The 22,343-nt window shown below is 38.9% G+C and overlaps 1 protein-coding gene across 1 annotated transcript in view; it reads left to right on the top strand.

Moving 5' to 3' along the window:
- The window catches only part of EXTL3 (exostosin like glycosyltransferase 3), an 83,259-nt gene that overhangs the window by 49,947 nt on the left and 10,969 nt on the right, over positions 1–22,343 (top strand). The window contains exons 4-5 of the mRNA XM_049632370.1: positions 10,399–10,526; positions 14,783–14,927. Coding sequence (XP_049488327.1) covers positions 10,399–10,526; positions 14,783–14,927 — 273 coding nt within the window. The remainder of the gene's footprint in view (positions 1–10,398; positions 10,527–14,782; positions 14,928–22,343) is intronic.

Here is a 22,343-nt window from a genome sequence, read left to right as displayed (position 1 = left end):
AGAACTAATCCTCTCTTTTAGCTCTGGTGGGAAATAAGTACTCCTCTTTGATTACTGGGCAGCTCATTGCAATAATACAATGCCTAGTTGGAAAGTGCCAGAAACTTTCCAAATGGGGGGCCATTCTGAATAGCTTGCCCATACTCATGATACCAGTTTTTTTCCTAGTTCTTCTGAAAAAGAGGAAACATTTTTAAGCTGGAGAATTCACTGTATTCTCTAAATATTTTGCCTGTTCTTTCTGTTTAAGAGAGGCAGGTTTTTTGGGGGGCAGTGGTTGAATTGCTGACCTCTTGGGCACAGAGCCAACACTACCAGGTATCAATACTAGGAGGGACTCGCAGCTCTCTCTCTCCCCTGTGGAGAAATGGCACCGTTATGAGACGTTGCAGAGTAGTTTTCCTACCCAGGATGCAGATGTACCCAATTCATTATGTTATCATTAACGGGTCTTTATAAAATTAGCAGTAGGGTGGTTCCCAGGCAATCTGTCAGATTCCAATCCTTAAGGGAAAATGATTTCAAATCAGCATATTTGAATTAATCTAGGAACCCACACATATCATTTCAGAAATTGAGGGGCAATTTGTGCTTCCCTTGTGCTCAGGTTCTCACCTAAGCATTAGGCATAAATGGTAAATATTTGTGGGCTATGAAATGTATTGAGCACTAGGTTTTTGAGTAGAGAGGGATTGTCTTAGGGGTGCCTTCTGGGATTTGTCAAATTCCTCATACTTGTCTATTATTTAGATGACAAAGGGGAAACTACATTGGATCCGGCTTAAAGCAAATGTGATCTTTACCACCATCCTTTGACACTCTTGCCCCAAAAGATTTAATTCTCTTCAGTTCAAATGGGAAAGGGCCTGGGCAAGGTGACTAGACTCCACCCAGAGAGATGGGGCAAGTGCCACTAGTTGAAGTAGCTGACTTGTCAGAATGGGGCGGGGCTGCTGAACAGAGGTGGTGGTGGTGGGTGACTGCTCTGTCTCTTGCCTGTTTTGTAAACAGTTGAATCAGGTTCATTAGCTCTGGGAGCTTAATAACTAAGAATGTCTAATGGAAGTGGAGAGTAGTATTAATTTTTTTTTAAAATTTTAGAGAGAGAGAGGGAGTGCAAGTGGGAGAGAATGGCAGAGGGAGAGAGAGAGAATCTCAAGCAGGCTCCACACTGAGTGCAGAGCCCGATGTAGGGCTCAGTCTCAGGAACTGTGAGAACATGACCTGAGCCAAAATCAAGTCTGACACTCAATGGACCCAGCCATCCAGGTGCCCTGTGTGGGGAATAAGTATTATGTCAAAGGATTTGAAAGCTAGTCCTTTGAGAAAAACTCCCTACTGGGTTGGGGACCACCACTTTCATGCGTCTTAAAGATGTTCCACTGTTTTCAGGTCTCCCTTGTTTCTGATGGTATGTCAGTGGTCTTCAAATTTTTGTTTTCCTATATGGAACATGTTCTTTTCCTCTGGCTGCTTTCAAGACTTTATATTTAGTTTTCAGTGCTTTGAGTATGATATGCCTTGGCATGGTTTTCTTCTATTTGTGTTCTGACTGGGGTTCACTAAGCTTCTTAAATCTGTCAATTTATTTTTTCTTCATATATTGGAAAATTTTTATGTCATTATCTATTCAGGTATATTTCTCTGCCCCATTCTTTTCCTCCTCTCCTTTGGGGGCTTCATTATATGTATATTAGACATTTAAAAATATTTATTTATTTTGAGAGAGTGAGAGAGCATGCATACGCATGCTGGGGAGAGGCAGAGGGAGGGAGGGAGGGAGGGAGAGAGGGGAGGGAGGGAGGGAGGGAGAGAGAGAGAGAGAATGAGAATGAGAATGAGAATGAGAATGAATGAATCCCAAGCAGGCTTTGCACTGTCGGTGCAGAGTCTGATGTGGGGCTTGATCTCATGAATTATGAGATGATAACCTGAACTGAAATCAAGAGTCAGATGTTCAATCGACTGAGCCACCCAGATGCCCTGTGAATATTAGACATTTTGATTCCATCCCACAGTTCTTAGTGTCTCTATTCATTTTTTTTAATCTTTTTTTCTGTTCTGCAATTTTGATAATTTCTCTTGATTTATCATCATGTTCACAAACTTTTGTGTCATCTCTACACTTAAGCTCATCCAGTCAATTTTAAATTGCAAATATTATATTTTCCAGTTCCAGAATATCCATGTTTTTAAAGTAATAGTTTCCATTTCCCTGATGAGATTTCCTCCCTTTTTTTTTTCCATTCTGAGTACATTTTATTGAGCATAGTTATAATAGCTACTTTAACACCTTTGCTGATTCCAACATTTGGGGTTTTGCTTTCATTGATTTTTCTTTTTTCTTGAAGGTCATGTTTTTCTGGTTCTTGGTACATCGCACAGTTTTGTATTAAACTCTGTACATTGTGAATATTACATTGTGAAGACTGGATTTTGTTTTATTTCTCTGTGAAGTATTGATACTTTAGTTTTCACAAGCAGTTTATTTGGTTGGACTCAAATGGCAAGTTCCGTCTCTTGAGTGAGTGGCAACTCAAATGTTAGTTCAATCTTTTTATCTTTTATTAGTCTGCTTACAGATAGTACCAAGCATGCATGCATGCTTGGCCATGGTAAGGATTCTAGATTTTATTAGAAGTATGTTAGGATGCCATTGGAGGGTTTTGAGGAAAGGGTAATATGTGTTGGACTATGGGGAAAAGAGCAGAAGAAACAGTTCAGAGGCTATTATTGCAGGAGCCTAGGTGAGGGGTGTTGTAAACTTGGACCAGAGCAGCAGTGGTAGAGAGGGTCGGCTAAGCATATCACATCTCCCTACTAGAATCCAAGGTCTCTGTGGAAGTGTTAAGACCAGAATGTGCCCATTTTTCCAAATGAGAACTATATAGAGAGATACGAGATTGTTTTTCACTGCCATTTTCCCTCCCTCCCAGCCCTTAATAGTAAAACTGTAAAAGGAGAACCCCATTTTGGAAACCTAATGTCATGCCAGAGTAGTTATTGTCATGTCAGTCATCATGGTCAACTAAGGGAACAAGAAGGAAGACTAGAAGAGAACTCAGTGTCATTAATAATCAGGCTTGGACTTCTGCCAGTCAGGCTCTTAAAGGCTTTACTTCTGGCTAGACCTCAGGCAACAGTAGAGATAATAATAAAGGCTATTCCTTATAAAGTTGATACACATTGTTTTTTTATCTGTGTCCACTCTCCTTTAAGAAATATTACTTGAGGGGTGCCTCAGTGGCTCAGTTGGTTGATTTTAGCTCAGGTCTTGATCTTAGGGTTGTAAGGTCAAGCCCTGAGTTGGGCTCTGCAAGTAATATATATGTTACATGAATAGATCAGATGATATTTTCCTAAAATGTGATTTCTAAGCAAAACTAACAGGAAAAATCTTGTCCAGTTTTTCTAGGTCTAAGATTGTACAAAGTCTGGTAGACTTCACTAGGTTTAGCATCTCTGGTTTTTTTCTTTGACATTATTTACTAACTTGGTGATTATAGCTATGGCTCTCGTTTTTCTGTTTGAGAAGAGGCTACGTGGCTGTGAAGGAGAATTCTATAAAACAGAGCTACCAGAAATCAGAAATTATAGCAAAAATTATAAATGTGTAATATAAAGGAATTGCTGAAAAGTCATGTTGCATAAATGATTTCTTAATTGCTACAAATCAATTCTTTAGGGAATGTCTCCTCCTCTTAGTCTATTTGTACTCTTTACTAATTCAAAGTAAGGAATCTGAGACTGAGGGAATTTTGTTTTGGGTCACTCAACCAATTAATACCCAAATTAGAACTTAGGTCTTAGGACTTCTGACCATGGTCAGTGCATGTTTTTCTTTTTTACCAAATCTAAATTTCTTGAAAAGGCACAGCTTACATGCATAAATAAAATGTTTACAAAGTAAAATAGGAGGAGATTGTATTAATCTTATGTGATAATAATTGCTAACAAGTTTTGAGCATTTTCTATGTGCTCGGTCAGCACTGTGTTGTCCTCTTGATATGCATTCTCTTGTTTAAAAACTATTTATATATTTTGAGAGAAAGCAAGAGAGCGTGGGCACATGAGCGGTGGAGGGGCAGAGAGCCAGGGAGAGAGAGAATTGCAAGCAGGCTTTGCACTGTCAGCGTGGAGCCCGACTCAGGGCTCCATACCAAGAACCCGTGAAATTACGACCTGAGCCAAAATCAAGAGTTGGACACTTAGCTGACTGAGCCACCCAGACACCCCTGCATTCTCTCATTTGATGGTGAACCTCTAACCTATGCTATTTGACCTACAGTTTTATAGGGATCATGTACAACTTCTTTTATGAGTTAAAACAGACTTCTCTCATAACCTAAAATATAACCTAAAATCAAAACCTAAATTGTTTTTTAATACTGCATCAGACCCAAATTTAAAGTAAGTTATAAATAGAAAAGTAGTTCACTGTGTTCACCTTCTTATTCCTTTCCCTTTCTTTTCATTACCTAACTTTCCCTACTGCTTAATGTTTATTGAATGAATGAGTCCCTTGAAAAATCAAGATATTTTAATGCTGCTTGGTCTCTCTCTGTTGATTATCTCTCCACCCTAGTCACCTCAAGCTGTTTCACATGGGTCCTTGTCTCAAAAGCAGGTATACAGGACTATGAGCTTCCTTTTATACCTCATTTTCTTAATTCCTGAGCTCTGTGATGGGTTACTTCTTTTTAAAACTTTTTAAATTTTTTAAATATATTTTTAATGTCTATTTTTGAGAGAGTAGAGCGGGGTCGGGGCAGAGAGAGAGGGAGACACAGAATCTGAAGCAGGCTCCGGGCTCTGAGCCATCAGCACAGAGCCCGGCACGGGGTTTGAACCCGTGAAGTGTGAGATCATGACCTGAGCTGCAGTCGGAAACTCAACTGACTGAGCCCCCCAGGCGTCCTGGGTTACTTTTTTAAGTTAGAGGAAAGGGGAGGATGGAGGACAAAAGCTAATTGCTGTTTACCTTATTGCCTGTATGGTGACTTGACATAAGGCTCATTTTCAGAAATGGATTCATTACAGAAGTGTATCACACATGTGTATGTGTTGTTTGAGACTGGAGACTGTTGACTTTGGCTAGGCAAAATTTTAAGGAGAGAAAGGAGAACATTTTAAGTGTATTTAAATTGCTGAATTTAATAGGTGGCATTATGTGTTTGTATGGTGCTTTATATTTTCCACATACATTTTCTAATTTTATTACTTGTCAAGTATGTTTTACCTTTTTGTGTTCCCTGTTCTTGGTCTACTTTATGACTTGGGTTCATACACTTAATTTCTTCATGCCCTATTTTTCTTGCTTCCCAACTTCAAAGACCTGCCTATGGCTAGTTGTGAGCTGCTTTTATAAAAGATTCCATATTTAGGTAGTTCTTCCATTTGAATCCAAATTCCTCTGCTGCACTTCAGCAACTGTCACTTACCAAATTGTAGAAATGTTCGATTGTTGCTTGTTAATAGCAATAACTACTTACATTTCCATCCCTTACATATTAAGAGATATTGGCTATCTATTAATTGGGGATCTAACTTATGATAGCTAATTAAATATTTATGATGTAAATTGATACTTTCCTAATTAATGTGAATTTGCTGATTTCTGCCAGGATTTAGAAGCCAAATACCTTATTAGCATACTAGGAGAAAGGATCTTTGTAGAGTAGTAGCTCTTTATCATTCATAAATTCCAGAATTCCTCAAGAACCAACTTAAATGTTATGTGAGGTTACTAATTATTTTTTGATCATGCATGTACTTGCATACATTTGCATACAGTAGGACTCCAGGCCATGACTGCTGTATTGTTCCATTGTGATGGGAAGAAACGTGCAGTGAGTGGAAGTCTAGGCTTTTATGAATGATGGTAGAACTAGTCAGCAGGAGAACTCATGTAGCTTCCCCAGGAAGCATTGTTCATGAAACAAACAAAAAATGAATGTTGGCGTGTATGGCTCCTGACTTGGCAGTTGTAGGTTGATGGATTGTTTTGCTCTGGAATACTAGATTAAATGCTAGGAGGTTTTAGTATGTAGAATGTTATAGTTTTGATACATAAAGTTATCAAGTCTTTATTCCATATTCTGAAAATAGAATGGACAGGGCTAAAGTAGGGTTTATTTCCTAGTCGTTTGGTTATTTGCTCATTTATAAGATGTGTTGAACACCTACTGTATGCCAGGCACATTGCTCGGTACATTCTGGTCAGTGTCATAACCAATAATTGACTTAGTAACTTGAGGGTCAGTTTTCATGTCCACGAGTTACCAAGGTATAATCATTAGGCATGAGAAAATAGCCAGTGTTGAAGAAGCAGGAGCTGTTTTTTAGTTTTAAAAACAAAACAAAACAATGTCAACAAAAATGAGCAACATGACTTACTACTCTGGTTGACTCATTTCTATCCTTTTCGATCTGCCGTTTCTCAAAAATCTTAGATGCCAATGCTGATCTGATGGATGTCTGCATTACAGATATTTAAGTTTTTTAGTCCTTATGTTTTTGGTTCCAGAATTGATAACAGTAGGTTTGCTGAGCAAAATTTTGTCTAGCTATTAAGCAGTATAACTTTGAAGCAAAACTGTTAGAAGAAAGCTTTTACTCTTTCCTCCTAGTTAATTTTAGTTTATATTTGCAATGTCTGTAAGTGCAGAAATCTCCTTTTGGTTGTAAGGAAAAGGTAAATTGTTCTTAAATAATGAACTGTATGTGCTGTACTGTCTTCTGAATGTTGACTCTAAATCAGAGTATCTCCTCAGTGGCACTAATGACATGTAGGGCTGGATAATTCTTTGCTCTGGGTGGTTGTCCCGTGCTTTGTAGTATTTAGCAGCATCCCTGGCCTCTGCTGACTAGATATGAGTAGCTCACCCCGTTCCACTACCAGTTAATGACAACCAAGACTGTCCAGCGTCATTGTTTTATATGTTTCTTGGGCAGAATTGCTCATAGTTAAGAATCACTGCTGTAAATTCTTAAAGCAGACTTTTTGACCACAATTGTTTGTGAGCCAACCAGAAATAAGCTGCTGCAGTTCATGATGCTGTGTTTCTGTGAATCCTCAAATCTTTCCTTTCATTCTGATGGCTGTTGCGTCAGTTCCCTAATCCTGAAAATCTTGCTGCCATCCAGCCCAGAGGGGTTGTGCCAGGATGAGCAAAGGTAGTATGTATACTATATTTCTGGAATCCACAGTAGTTGTTTGTAATGGACTTGCCTCTTACTGGACTTTAATAAACTTGCTAAAAAATACAGATGTGAAATCTAGGCTAAAACACATTTGGTATTAGATCAGTTCTAAGTCTTCCAGAAGACAAGCAGGTCCTCTTGATTTGGTTTATTTTGTAAATTGGACAAAAATTTTGGATGTGCTCTAGGCATCAAATCATGACTATTTTAGTTTGTGTTGTTTTTAGAGTGAATGAGGTTGTTTATAAGATGGTCACGTTTGGCTGATGAATAAGTTTCATTTTTGCACACAGTATGGGGCTGTATTTAGGAGAGAGGTTCCTCACTTACCTTTGCACAAGTAAGTGGTGGAGTGGGAATGTGAACTCAGGCTTTTCTTTTTAAAAAAAAAATTGTCTCTATTTTCTTTTCTTTCTTTCCCCCCCTCCCCCTTTTTAGAAGGAGAGCGTGTGAGCTGATGAGAGGGTCAGAGGGGGGGGGGGGGGGAGAGAGAGAGAGGGAGGGGGGGAGAGGGGGAGAGAGAGAGGGAGAATATCTTGGTCTGGAGCCTGACACAGGCCTTGATCCCATGACCCTAGGGTCATAACTGAGAGTCGGACACTCAACCAAATGAGCCATCTAGGCGCCCCCAGTCTTTTTTGATGGACTCCAAAACCATGCTTTTCCTCTACCAACCCTCTCAAAATTTAATGTGCATAGGAATCACCTGGGGATTTTGCAGGTTTCTGACTTGGTAGGCTTGGGGTAGGCCTGTGTTTCAAGAGAGCCCTAGGGGAGGCCCGTGTTGGTGGTGTTTGGCTTACACTTTACTAAAGTTCTGTGCTGTGTTCTTGGATTGCTAATTTTGCTGTAGATAATCTTCCTAGTGTCTAACCTGTAAAACTGATAATCTACAGTTGAATATTCAAGAATTGAGTATGTTTTCTTCATTTTAAGCTGTGTGTATTTGCTGCTAGAATTGAGGGGGAGCTTTGTCCACCTGAGCTGCCAGAATTGCAGTTCTGTATTAAGTGGATGCTAGGTGTGTTAGGAAAGTAAAATGAATGACCAAGAGTGGTTTGTTGGGGGTGGTTGAGCAAACAGCTGCCATAGTGCATTGATTCTAAGGTGGACGTTATTTTATATTTTAACATCTCTGAAATTGGGTGTGTCTTAAGATAGATGGCATTTTGTGTTTGCTGAGGTTGGCATTTGGCTCCTGCTACTTCTGACCATTTCCCTGCTCCCTGGGGATGGAGCCCAGCAGCTACTGTGGTGAGTAGTTGGTCATCTCCCCCTCCCTGCTCATCTTTACTGCAACCCAGACCTCAGTGCTTTGTTCTGCAACTGCTGACTCTGAGCTTGGGAGACCTGGGCTTGCTTCCAGGGACTTTTTATATGGCCAAACGTGCTGCAGGGCAAGGGGGATTTCTGTGTCTATTGCTTGGCTCTGACATCTGTTTTCTGTAGTAGCAAATCTGATTATAGATTATAGATCCTTTCTTGTCTTGACTTGGGAGGAACACCTCTGGGGCTGAGGCAAAGTCTTTTAAGACTTTTTAAAGCTCTTTAGTAAAGTAAACATTCTAAGTGATGTTTGGTTTGATGAGATTGATAAATTTAATGTAAGTTTAGCAGAAAAAGACTGATTTGGAGTTAGAAGGCACCAATTAGTGTCTAGCTCTGCCACTTGCCATTTGTCCATGTACAAGGCGAGAGTTGGCCATATGATCTGTAAGGCCTTTTGATCTCTGAACTAATTGGATTCTAAGTATGTTAGAATGCATTAGTTGAAGTATGAGGACTCTGCTCTAAGAACATAGAAGTGATTGGGGCGCCTGGATGGCTCAGTCGGTTAAGCATCCGACTTCAGCTCAGGTCACGATCTCGCGGTCCGTGAGTTCGAGCCCCGCGTCGGGCTCTGGGCTGATGGCTCAGAGCCTGGAGCCTGCTTCCGATTCTGTGTCTCCCTTTCTCTCTGCCCCTCCCCTGTTCATGCTCTGTCTCTCTTTGTCTCAAAAATAAATAAAACCTTAAAAAATTAAAAAAAAAAAAGAACATAGAAGTGATTAATTTTGACAAGGGTGTAAGTTGACAGGAGGCATGTGAGCTGGGTCTCCAGGGAGAGAATGATTTTGGTAGAAGAAGAGGAGAAAGAGTATTTTAAGCTATGGAGACAGTATTTGTGAGATCACAGGAGTACCTTTGAAAGCATTCATGAAGTTTTAGACCATGGATATAATTCAATTCATCAAGCTAGGTAGAGCTTATTCTCAGTACAAGTAAAAGTTTCTGTTGAAAGTAAGATGACCCTCTCTGTCTTTCTAAAAAGATGATTCCTCAGGAAGTTCCCTTTGTTTCTGGTTTTTGAGAATAAATTGATAGTTTCCCATTAGGTGGATTAATTAGATATAGGTACAATAAAAATAAAATGAGCTATTAAAGTACTGAGTATGGTCATCTTCATATTGGGCAAGGTGAATAACAAAGCTACCACCTACATTGTTAGTAAACTGTGCTTATCTAAGATGTCTAAGTAAAACATTTTCTTTGTAATGTAATTCTGTTTGGGCACTAATCTTTGTTTTATGAAGAAAATACTGCTTTGCATATATGGGTCACTTTGGATAGAGAATCTTTGAATTGGGATTTGCTGTAAGTTAACACAGCTGTTAATTTTGCTGAGTTAGGTACCCCTTGAAAGAAAAAGCATCTGTATGTGTAGTCAGTGGGAATTGCAAAGGTGAGGTAATTAACCTCAACTGGATGGGCTCTCCTTTTTTAGGCATCAGAAATGACACAAACTCAAGGGATTTCTGAGTTGGGCTTTAAAATTTATGAGTAAGCCTGGGGATTTCAGAGCTGGGAATTATAATCTCAGTTCTACTCTGCCACCTTGTGTTCTCTTGGGAGAGTTATTTTTAATTTCTGTAGACTGTTTATCGTTTATGTAAAATAATCCTCAGCTTTAACTTGTTTCACAAGAAAATTAGTTAGCAAATGAATAAAGCTTAAAATGTGAAATCCTTATACATTTGCTGAATTATAAGATCAGTTTCTGTTCCTGAAAGACATGTACTGGGTTTTATGAGTGGTAGGCAACCTGGCAAGATTATTTAGTAAATTTAGCCACAGTCTCCTTTGACCAGAGGCAGTTTTGGTTTTGCATTCTATAATGCAGCATTGATCATTAGTGTTTTTCCTTCCTCCTTACAGGTGGTCCGGACTGAGAAGAACAGTTTGAACAACCGATTCTTGCCCTGGAATGAAATTGAGACAGAGGCTATCCTGTCTATTGATGATGATGCTCACCTCCGCCATGATGAAATCATGTTTGGGTTTCGGTGAGCAGCTACTTTTTAATCAAGAAACACTTTTGTTTGCAAGTGACAGAAAACCAACTCAAAGGTGGATTAGGCAGCAAAATGAATTTCTTGGCTGATAATAAGTACTCAGAGGTAGTAAGGGCTGACAAGACATAGCTGGATTTTGGGTCTTAGGTGATGTTGGAGAACTCCATTTCTCTTCATCTCTAGGTTTTGCTTTCCTCTTTGTTGCCTGTGATCTCCCATAGGCTCTCCCTTTGAGGGAGGGCAGGGAGATGGATTCTGTGATTGGCTAGATCAGGGTTATCTGCCTGGCCCTGGAGCTGAAACTATATCATCCTCCAGCCACAAACATGGACTGAGTGGAGGCAAGAGATAGTTCCCTAATGGAAATGTGAGGTTTTTGTGTTTGCAGGAATAGCTCCCAGTCAGGCAGAAGCAACATGTTGCTATGTGTTAGGGTAATGGAATGGTGCCAGAATCCTGGGGCTTGAAAGATTTGGGGAAAGATGGGGTTAGGAGCAAAGATCCAAGAGGAAAAAGAGAGGGAGGAGGAGGTGGTTCTTATGATCAAAATGCGTGACATTTTTGAATCCATACTGTGTTCCAGAGACTAGCTGAGCACTTTATGTGATTTTATCTCATTAATAACTTGACGATGTAAGTTGTACTCCTCTCCATATCACATAGGAGTAAACTGAGATCAAGGAGAGCAAAATCATGATGTTAGAAAGTAAATGGCAGAACTGGAATTCAAATGCAAGTTTGTCTGACTCCAGAATTTCCAGTCAATCACTAAACTATGTAGTTTTCTTGAATCTTAGTAGTTCTTACCGGGGTTTATATATCCCAGTTGAAGGATCATTACAGATAAGAGAATGGAGTACATCAGGGTTATTCAAAGTGTGTCATGGACTAGTATGCAGGCCCATGGGCAGTTTATTATGTGTCCACAGTGAAGTAAGTACAAAAATTGAGGGTAGGCCTTAGCAACTTTAAAGCAATTTGACATTTATTGTGACATCCAAGCTTGTGATCATTTTCTTGCAATTCATTTTTGGGTAATGTTTATTGAGTACAATTCATAAGTCATACAATTCACTCATTTAAGTGTAATCATTCAACAGTTTTTAGTATATTTACAGAGTTATGGAACCATCACTGTGATCTTTTTAGAAATCTTTTATTACCACTGAAAGAAACCCTGTACCCATTAGTGATCACTTCCCATTTTCCTCCACCTTCTCTAAGCCCTAGGCAATTATTAATCTATCTGTGCCTCTATAAATTTGCTTATTGTGGATATCGAAAATAAATGGTTCCATATAACATGTGCCATTTTGTAACCGGCTTCTTTCACTTAATAGATTTTAAAAGGTTCACCCATCTGGGGGCGCCTGGGTGGCTCAGTCGACTGGTTAAGCATCCGACTTCAGCTCAGGTCATGATCTTGTGGTTCATGGGTTTGAGCCCCGTATCGGGCTTTGTGCTGACAGCCTGGAGTCTGCTTCAGATTTTGTGTCCCTCTCTCTCTGTCCCTCCCCCACTTATGTTCTGTCTGTGTGTCTCTCTCTCTCAAAAATAAACAAACATTAAAAAAAAAAAAGGTTCACCCATCTGAGCATGTGAGTGTATTGCCTTTTGTATATATGCATTTGGTTGGTCCATTTCTCTGTTGGTGGACATTTGGGTCATTTCTGCTTCTCGGTTATTGTGAATAATGCTCCTGTGAAAATTTATTTTATTTTATTTTATTTTATATTTTTTTTTCCTGTGAAAATTTATGTACAAGTGTTTGTATGAACATTTCCTTTCTCTTAGATATATACATTGGACTGGAACAGCTAAATCGTGTGGTAACTCCAACATTTTGAGGAACTGCTATATTTTTTTCCACAGAGGGTGCACCATTTTATATTGCCACCAGCAGTATATAAGTGTTCTAATTTCTCCATGTCTTTGATAATACTTGTTTTTCATTTTTTATTTATAGCCATTCTATTGTTTGTGATGAAGTAGTATTTCAGTATAATTTTGACTTGCATTTCCCTAATGACTAATGATGTTCAGTATCTTTTTATGTGCCTAATAACCGATTGTAGTGTGTTGGTAATTAGAACATTAGCACATTTAAAGAATAATTCATTAAGGGTAAGGCATACCAAAGCATGACCTATTATAATATGGCGCATGAGTTAAACATATTTAGTGCAGCGCAGGTTGAGTATAAGGTTAAGGAACTGATTATGTCCTTTGTTTTTATATGTAAATCAGTAGCATTATTTATAGTCAATATTTTAAAATGCCTAACTTTCAAATATTCACTGAGGCCATACCGTCTAAAACTACTGATGCATTGCCCCAAGAATTTATTTAAGCCTTTATCTGAATTTATCTCATACCAGTGCTTCTGTATTGAGTTTTCCCCTTATTATTTAATAGCTAATTAACCATATTTTTATGATATATAATTAGCCTTATTTATTATTATTTAATATATAATTGACCATATCATGGTTGGCAGCCCTTAAAACAAATTAGATATGGTACCTTTTGATATCATGTATGTAGCAAATGAGATTCTGTCTTATTAAGGACTAATTGCATTATATTGACTTAAATTAGCCAAATCAGATGATTAAAATACTCAGTTTCTGGGGCGCCTGGGTGGTTCAGTCGGTTGAGCATCCGACTTCGGCTCAGGTCATGATCTCGCAGTTCGTGAGTTCGAGCCCTGCGTCGGGCTCTGTGCTGACAGCTCAGAGCCTGGAGCCTGCTTCGGATTCTGTGTATCCGTTTCTCTGCCCCTTTCCCGTTCATGCTCTGTCTCTCTCTGTCTCTCAGAAAATGAATAAATGTTAAAAAAAAATTAAAAAAAAATTCAGTTTCCTATTCTTTCTGCTGCTATTTCAGGACTAGTAGAAGTAACAGGCATTTGAAGAGATCAATATTTTTAGGAGTATTGGTAGAACATTTGGATATCCTGGTGGTATTTATTAGTAATTCTTACATTCTGTAAATGTCAAAGTATATAATAAAAACTTCTTGTAGCTTTTTGGGCTAGTAATTTGGAGTCCTTCTTAGGAGATAAATTAGGACAGAGGTAAGACTTGGGTAGGAGATGCCAGAATGCCACCTAGGAGGCTGTTACATTGTGATAGAAGTTGTGGTTTCTGGTGTATTGGACTAGATTAATTGCTTTCAAACTTAATAGGAGAGGAAGTCTTTTGGAATGAAATCTTTTTTGTGTTTTAGGAATTGAAACTCCATGTAAGTGATGAGAGAGTTTCTCAGGCAGTTTAAATCTCTGTTTGGGGGTGAGATGGAGTGGGGATATGGTGGTTTATTGCTTATGAAACCAGAAGCACTTCTACAGCTTGTAGGGTTCTGTAGACGATAAGTACTTTCAGCTCTATGATTTTAGCCTGCGAAATTGGGGAACCAATTTTATTGTCCTACCTTACCTATAAATTTAGGGATTATATAAAAGTTTAGCCTGGAAACATACTGAATTCTGAATTTATTATTTCATGCATTTACGAATCTTTCATTTGTATAGTCCTATAGACCACTTCTTTTGATGGTACAGGTTTCGGCCTCAGCTGTGCTCAATTCAGGAATTAAGACTGTTGCACCTACTCCAAGCAATAGTCTCCTGTGGTTAAACCAGTGGGCTCCAAGTTTTTTTTTAATGGTGTACCCCCTCAGTAAAAGAACAGTTATGTATGCAATGTACGTAAATTATATACAAGTCCTACTGTACTAACATATTATGCTCATGTAAAACAAAATTTTTGAGAAAAAATAAAAATAGAAAATAGAACAGAAAAAAATAGAAAATAGCACATAAAAATATAACAACTTTTTTTGGAAATTAAGATTAAAAATAAATAGAAGTAGAAATTGGTATTTCTTCCTACTTATTAGCAGATTGCTGTTCATACCCCATTTTGGAGACTCTTGACTTCTAGTTAACTCCTTTCCATGTTATTCCAGCTTGTTCTTTCTGTAAAGGCTTAGAGAGGTGCTGGCTGCCAGAAGTTAGAAGAGCAGTAAGCAAGTGCTTATTAAGGAAACTACATGTGGCACTCTTTGCTTGTTTTTATCCTGTTTGGCCTGTGATTGATCTTGTTATTTAAAGAAAAACCTTTTAAAGGAAAAAAGAAGTAACAGCCCAAGGACCAGAGCCTGCAAGATAGAGACGGTAATTTTAAACTTTCTGGTTATCTTAGAGCTTCATACTCAGGTGTGTGGATATACTTGTGTTTTTCAAGGGTGTGGAGAGAAGCACGGGACCGCATTGTGGGTTTCCCTGGCCGTTACCATGCGTGGGACATCCCTCATCAGTCCTGGCTCTACAACTCCAACTACTCCTGTGAGCTGTCCATGGTGCTGACAGGTGCTGCCTTCTTTCACAAGGTAAGAAGAAGCTTGATAAGATTGGCATGAACTTGGTTAAGAGTTGAGCCTTTGGGTGGTAGTGAAATGCTGCCCTAAAGTTAGCCATCCTAATGTTTCTTATATGTTCATTTTTTTTCTTTTAATTTTTTAAAATGTTTATTCATTTTTGAGGGACAGAGTATGAGTGGGGGAGGGGCAGAGAGAGAGGGAGACACAGAATGCAAAGCAAGCTCCAGGCTCTGAGCTGTCAGCACAGAGTCCGATGTGGGGCTCGAATCCACAAAGTGTGAGATCATGACCTGAGCCGAAGACCGACACTTAACTGATTGAGCCACCCAGGTGCCCCTCTTATATGTTCCTTTTATGCTAGAAGTAAGTTATTTCTATTTTTAAAGATTGTTTTCAAGATGCTCAAAGCAACTCTGGAATAAAAAGTCAAGGTAGTAAGGCTGCCTGCACGATTGCATGTAGGCCATTAGGGAAATTAGTTTACCTTTCTGGGCATTGGCTCTCATCCTTAAAACTGAGAGCTTTGGGCTAAATACTGTTGTTTTACCATTGCCATCCTAGACATGGCCTGGCTGATTCTCTTCTGATTCAGGCTAACCCACACTATCAAACCCCACTATGAGCCTCTGTAGTGGTTGTGCAAGTTTTGTTTATTCCTTAGAGCTTTCACCATGGCATGCATCCCAGTTTTTAATGAATATCCAAAATGCATACCCCTGCAGTCATTACTTTTCTCCTGTATTGTTATTGCTAAATATTTTTGCTCCTGACTCATCTTTCATCTGTATCTTGTCTATACTATGAAGTAGCCACTGGCCACACGTGGCTATTGAGTACTTGAAATGTGACTGGTCATTATTGAGATGAGCTGTAAGTATAAAGTGCACACCAGATTTTGAAAATTTGGCATGAAAGAAAGAATGTAAACTATCTCAATAATTTTTATATTGATTGTATGTTAAAATGCAATTATTTTGGATACACTGGGTTAAATAAAATATGTTCTAATTAATTTTACTGTTTTTTTAATTTAATTTTTTAAAAATTTACATCCAAGTTAGCATATAGTGCAACAACGATTTCAGGAGTAGATTCCTAAGTTACCCTTACCCATTTAGCCCATCCCCCCTCCCACACCTACTCCAGTAACCCTCTGTTTGTTCTCCATATTTATGAGTCTCTTATGTTTTGTCCCCCTCCCTGTTTTTGTGTTATTTTTGTTTCCCTTCCCTTATGTTCATCTGTTTTGTCTCTTAAAGTCCTCATATGAGTGAAGTCATATGATTTTTGTCTTTCTCTGACTAATTTCACTTAGCATAATACCCTCTAGTTCCATCCATGTAGTTGCCAATGGCAAGATTTCATTCTTTTTGATTGCCGAGTAATACTCCATTGTATATATGTACTACGTTTTCTTTATCCATTCATCCATGGATGGACCTTTGGTCTCTTTCCATACTTTGGCTATTGTCGATAGTGCTGCTATAAACATTGGGGCGCATGTGTCCCTTCGAAACAGCACACCTGTATCCCTTGGATAAATATCTAGTAGTGCAGTTGCTGGTTTGTAGGGTAGTTGTATTTTTAGTTTTTGAAGAAACCTCCATACTGTTTTCCAGAGTGGCAGTACCAGCTTGCATTCCCATACTGTTTCTTTTACTTTTTAAAAATGTGGCTACTAGAGATGTGACTCACATAATATATCTTAGATAGTGTTGCTCTATACCTTTCCTTCCAAGTACTTCCTCTGGGCTCTGAAGAATCCCTTTTCTTAGATAGCCAATTCCCTGCACCCCTCACTTCACAGAATACCTCTTCTGTCTCCTTGACCTGATTAATACCTGACTTTTCTCTGAGGATAGTGCTTCCCCTTTACCCTGTTCCTATATTTCTTCCTGGGACAGTGATTTAGTCTGCTCATTTCCCCAGATATGTACTTTGGAGCAGGGAAGGTACAGAGAATCATTTTTATTGCTTACCAATGACACTTCCAGACAATTCTCAGCTCTCATATAAAATCTCATTTGAGTCTCATTTGAGCATCTGTCTTGTTGCTTCCATCTAGGAACCTCCTAGTTATTTCTTCCTGGTCATCAAAGACATTGCCACGTGGCCCATCATCCTGATCTCCACTCCATGCCCTCTCTCATCCTGGGCAACTTGCACACTGTTTTCCCCATAAATGTTGAAGTGTCTTAGAGTTCTGGCTTCTGTATCTAGTGCTCTTCTCACTTTGTGTTTTCCCTAGACATTCTCTCATATCTCAAGGTCTTGTGGATTAACATCTACAGGCTGGTGATTTCTGTGTCTATATTCCAGCCTTGGCTGTTGCCTGAATTCTGTACTCCTATACCTAATGATGTTTTCAGGACATCCCCTATATGTCCCTCTTCAAACTTCAAACTGACATCCCAAGTTTCTCCAATCTTTTGTCCCTCATGTATTTCATATTTCCTGTGGTGGCATCTTGTGACCCACCTCAAACAGAACCTTGAAAGCCATCTTACTAGGGACATTTTGAACTAGACTAAGAAATCATTAAACTTTCAGATTTTTTTTTTCTTTTTAAAACTTAATGTGTGAAGCTGATCTGCTTGTTCCATCTTGAATCTAACCCTTGTGCTTTTTTTTTTTTTTAATGTTTATTTATTTTTGAGACAGAGAGAGACAGAGCATGAAGGGGGGAGGGGCAGAGAGAGAAGGAGACACAGAATCGGAAGCAGGCTTCAGGCTCTGAGCCATCAGCCCAGAGCCCGACGCGGGGCTCGAACTCACGGACCGCGAGATCGTGACCTGAGCTGAAGTCGGGACGCTTAACCGACTGCGCCACCCAGGCGCCCCATGCTTATTTTCCAAACATGGGTGGGCTTTGGTTGGATAGGAGTTGCAAGTAGGATTAGAAACTATCTGCTGAGAAACCATACTTAACTGGAGTCATTTATTTTCCTACTGGTCATCTGAGAAAGAGCCACCAATTTTAGCATTGCTACTCATACCTTAAGAATTTACTTGCATTCTGAAAAGTCTGCCTGTTCTCAAATTCTGATTGCTCTTTAAAAGTTACAGTAGCCATATCCCTTCACTTTTAAGTAATAAATAATTTACTTAATAAACCTTAGGGTTTTGTTTGTTTTTTTTTCTATTTGAAAATCTAGAGCAAAGGTTATAGAGTAGCAGCCCTCAAGCCTTCTGTGGCTAACAGAAATGTTTATTTAGTCCCCTGATGCCATCCCATGCACTGCCAGGTTTTAAACACCAGAGAAGTTTACACAAACATCTGGACTTCGGTGAACATGAAGATCAGGTCATACTTGGGTGTTCTTCCTGCCTGGCACCAATTGCCTGAAGCTGTGTAGTCACTGTCCCCTGCTGATGGGCTTGTATGCACTTATTTGCCCCACGTCTCTTTATTTTTCTTACACCAGTTTCTTTAAAGTGTCACTTATTTATTTACCTTACTTGTTTGGTCCTTGAAAGCAATGAAGTTGGTCATCCCTGATTTGAGAAATCAAGTTTTCTGTTTATAAGTACCAATCAATAAAAATTTTTAAACCTGTACCTCATATATGTGTGTATTTATTTATATGCACTACTGTACTTATAGAAATTTTTATAATGTTGAGATAAAGATGAAATAAAGTTTCAAAATGATATTCTTACTGAATTTTTATATTTTAGTGAAAGCAAATGATTGAATATTCTTCTTCCTCCCTCCTTCCTTCCTTTCCTTTCCTTTCCTTTCCTTTCCTTTCCTTTCCTTTTTTGTTTTAATTCCAGTTAACATACAGTGTTATATTAGTTTCAGGTGTATTATTTTAAAACCTTAATTTGACACTGTCTTATGGCAAGTCAGAGATCTATTTCTTTTTTTTTTTTAATGTTTATTTTTGAGGGAGAGATACTGAGCGTGAGCTGGAGAGGGGCAGGGAGACAGACAGACACACACACACAGAACTAGAAGCAGGCTCCAGGCTCTGAGCTGTCAGCACAGAGCCTGATGCGGGGCTTGAACCCACGATCTGTGAGATCATGACCTGAGCTGAAGTTGGCTGCTTAACCAACTGAGCCACTTGGGTACTCAGAGAGATCTATTTCTAAAGTAAGCATATTTTTGATAATTGGTTTTAGTCACTGTCCATGTAAGAAATGCCACATTGCTGGACTTATTAAGTCATGATATTCATCCACTAATTTGGTAGCATTTTGTTAAAATCCGCTTAGAATTTTCATCTTCTGAAATGCCTTTTTTTTTTAAGGAAACTAATGAGAAAGTGTTACTTTTTCTTAGAGTAGGTTCTAAATGCATTGAAACTTTTCATTTAAAATATTTTTAAACAGGCTACAAAGTTTTTATTTTTTTAAAATGTACAACATGAAAGCGTTTATTTATGGCATCAATCGTAATCACATAATGGTGGAAATACTTCTAAACATTTGTGTTCATAATGTCTTCTCCATATTTTTATGTTTTTATTTTTTCAATATATGAAGTTTATTGTCAAATTGGTTTCCATACAACACCCAGTGCTCATCCTAAAAGGTGCCCTCCTCAATACCCATCACCCACCCTCCCCTCCCTCCCACCCCTCCTCAACCCTCAGTTTGTTCTCAGTTTTTAAAAGAGTCTCTTATGCTTTGGCTCTCTTCCATTCTAACCTCTTTTTTTTTTTTTTTTTTTTCCTTCCCCTGCCCCGTGGATTTCTGTTAAGTTTCTCAGGATCCACATAAGAGTGAAAACGTATGGTATCTGTCTTTCTCTGTATGGCTTATTTCACTTAGCATCACACTCTCCAGTTCCATCCATGTTGCTACAAAGGACCATATTTCATTCTTTCTCATTGCCACGTAGTACTCCATTGTGTATATAAACCACAATTTTTTTATCCATTCATCAGTTGATGGACATTTAGGCTCTTTCTATAATTTGGCTATTGTTGAGAGTGCTGCTATAAACATTGGGGTACAAGTGCCCCTATGCATCAGTACTCCTGTATCTCTTGGGTAAATTCCTAGCAGTGCTATTGCTGGGTCATAGGGTAGGTCTATTTTTAATTTTTTGAGGAACTTCCACACTGTTTTCCAGAGTGGCTGCACCAATTTGCATTCCCACCAACAGTGCAAGAGGGTTCCCGTTTCTCCACATCCTCGCCAGCATCTGTAGTCTCCTGATTTGTTCATTTTGGCCACTCTGACTGGCGTGAGGTGATATCTGAGTGTGGTTTTGATTTGTATTTCCCTGATGAGGAGCGACGTTGAACATCTTTTCACGTGCCTGTTGGCCATCTGGATGTCTTCTTTAGAGAAGTGTCTATTCATGTTTTCTGCCCATTTCTTCACTGGGTTATTTGTTTTTTGGGTGTGGAGTTTGGTGAGCTCTTTATAGATTTTGGATCCTAGCCCTTTGTCCGATATGTCATTTGCAAATATCTTTTCCCATTCCGTTGGTTGCCTTTTAGTTTTGTTGGTTGTTTCCTTTGCTGTGCAGAAGCTTTTTATCTTCATAAGGTCCCAGTAGTTCATTTTTGCTTTTAATTCCCTTGCCTTTGGGGATGTGTCAAGTAAGAAATTGCTATGGCTGAGGTCAGAGAGGTCTTTTCCTGCTTTCTCCTCTAGGGTTTTGATGGTTTCCTGTCTCACATTCAGGTCCTTTATCTATTTTGAGTTTATTTTTGTGAATGGTGTGAGAAAGTGGTCTAGTTTCAATCTTCTGCATGTTGCTGTCCAGTTCTCCCAGCACCATTTGTTAAAGAGACTGTCTTTTTTCCATTGGATATTCTTTCCTGCTTTGTCAAAGATTAGTTGGCTATACATTTGTGGGTCTAGTTCTGGGGTTTCTATTCTATTCCATTGGTCTATGTGTCTGTTTTTGTGCCAATACCATGCTGTCTTGATGATTACAGCTTTGTAGTAGAGGCTAAAGTCTGGGATTGTGATGCCTCCTGCTTTGGTCTTCTTCAAAATTACTTTGGCTATTCTCTTCTCCATATTTTTAAAAGAAGGCAGTTCTTTCTTCTTGTTTTCATGTCACCTTCCCTTGTTGAGGATATGGATTATGTTCTTTACCTATGTTCTCATTTGCACACTAATGGCAGCCACTGTCCATTTAAAGGGTCGACAGGCACTTGGGTGGCTCAGTCAGTTAAGCATCCCACTCTTGATTTTGGCTCAGGTCAGGATCTTTTATTTTGTGAGATCAAGCCCTACTTCGGGCTTGGCATTAACATCAAAGAGCCTGCTTGGGATTCTCTCTCTCCCTGTCACTGTGCACCTCGCTTGCTCTCTCTTTCTCTCTCTCTCTCAAAATAAATAACACTTAAAAAAAAAATAAAGAGTCGGCAAGTTTTAATCCTCTTTCTGTAAGAGAAAAATGTATAATTCATCTTTTAAGTTCACTTAAGTACTTTGCCGTAAGATAACCAGCAAACCACTATGTGGTACAAAAATTTTATTATCATTATTTCACTACATAGATTCTAACTATTTAAGGTAATAAAATATATAAATCCGTTTTATTGGGCACCTTACCTATTCATTCATCATTAGCACATTGCAACACATCATAATTAATAATTGCCTTGTTTTATAGCATTTGTCCTTTTCTGTGGTATAAGTATTCTTGCTGCGACTGATTTCAAGCTATGGACATGAGTCACTGAACTTGAAGTTAGGAAGGGATGGGCAGTTCTGCACCATTATATAGTATTTTCACCATCCAGATATGGTAGATATAAACAACCTCAAGATAACAGTAAAATGTAATAAATAATAGTAAGCTAATTAAGTGATGTGCTTTAGGTATTTATTGGTTTTAATATAACTTATTTAATTTTAAGTTTATGTGATTATATTTTTAATAATGGCTATTTTTCATAACACGCTCACAGAATTCCTAAACAGTCTCAAAATTCTTGGTTAGCAATTGACATTCATTAGCAGGTGTGAGCCAGCTTTCGCACACCATTTTGTGGGCCTTTCAGGACAATTTTCAGAATGTAGACTTCGGGGCGCCTGGGTAGTTCATTCGGTTAAGCATCTGACTTCAGCTCGGGTCATGATCTTGTGGTTCGTGGGTCTGAGCCCCGTGTCAGGCTCTGTGCTGACAGCTCGGAGCCTGGAGCCTGCTTCAGATTCTGTGTCTCCCTCTCTCTCTGCCCTTCCCCTGCTCTCACTCTGTCACTCTCTCTCAAAAATAAAATAAAACATTAAAAAAGAAAGAAAGAAATTAGGTTTTTACTCTGAGTGAAATGAAAAGCTGTTGAAGGGTTTTGGACTGGCATGTTAAGTTGGACTTGTGTTTGAACATGATCACCCTGCTGTGCATAGAACGGACTGTAGGGAAGAAAATATGACAGCAGGGAAACTGTTTAGGGGACAGTATGAATAATCCAGGCAAGAGATGATGGTGGCTTGGAGCAGGGAGTAGCC

The sequence above is a fragment of the Panthera uncia genome, chromosome B1, assembly GCF_023721935.1.
Source record: "Panthera uncia isolate 11264 chromosome B1, Puncia_PCG_1.0, whole genome shotgun sequence".
Lineage (NCBI taxonomy): Eukaryota > Metazoa > Chordata > Mammalia > Carnivora > Felidae > Panthera > Panthera uncia.
This window is presented reverse-complemented; position numbering and strand designations above follow the sequence as displayed.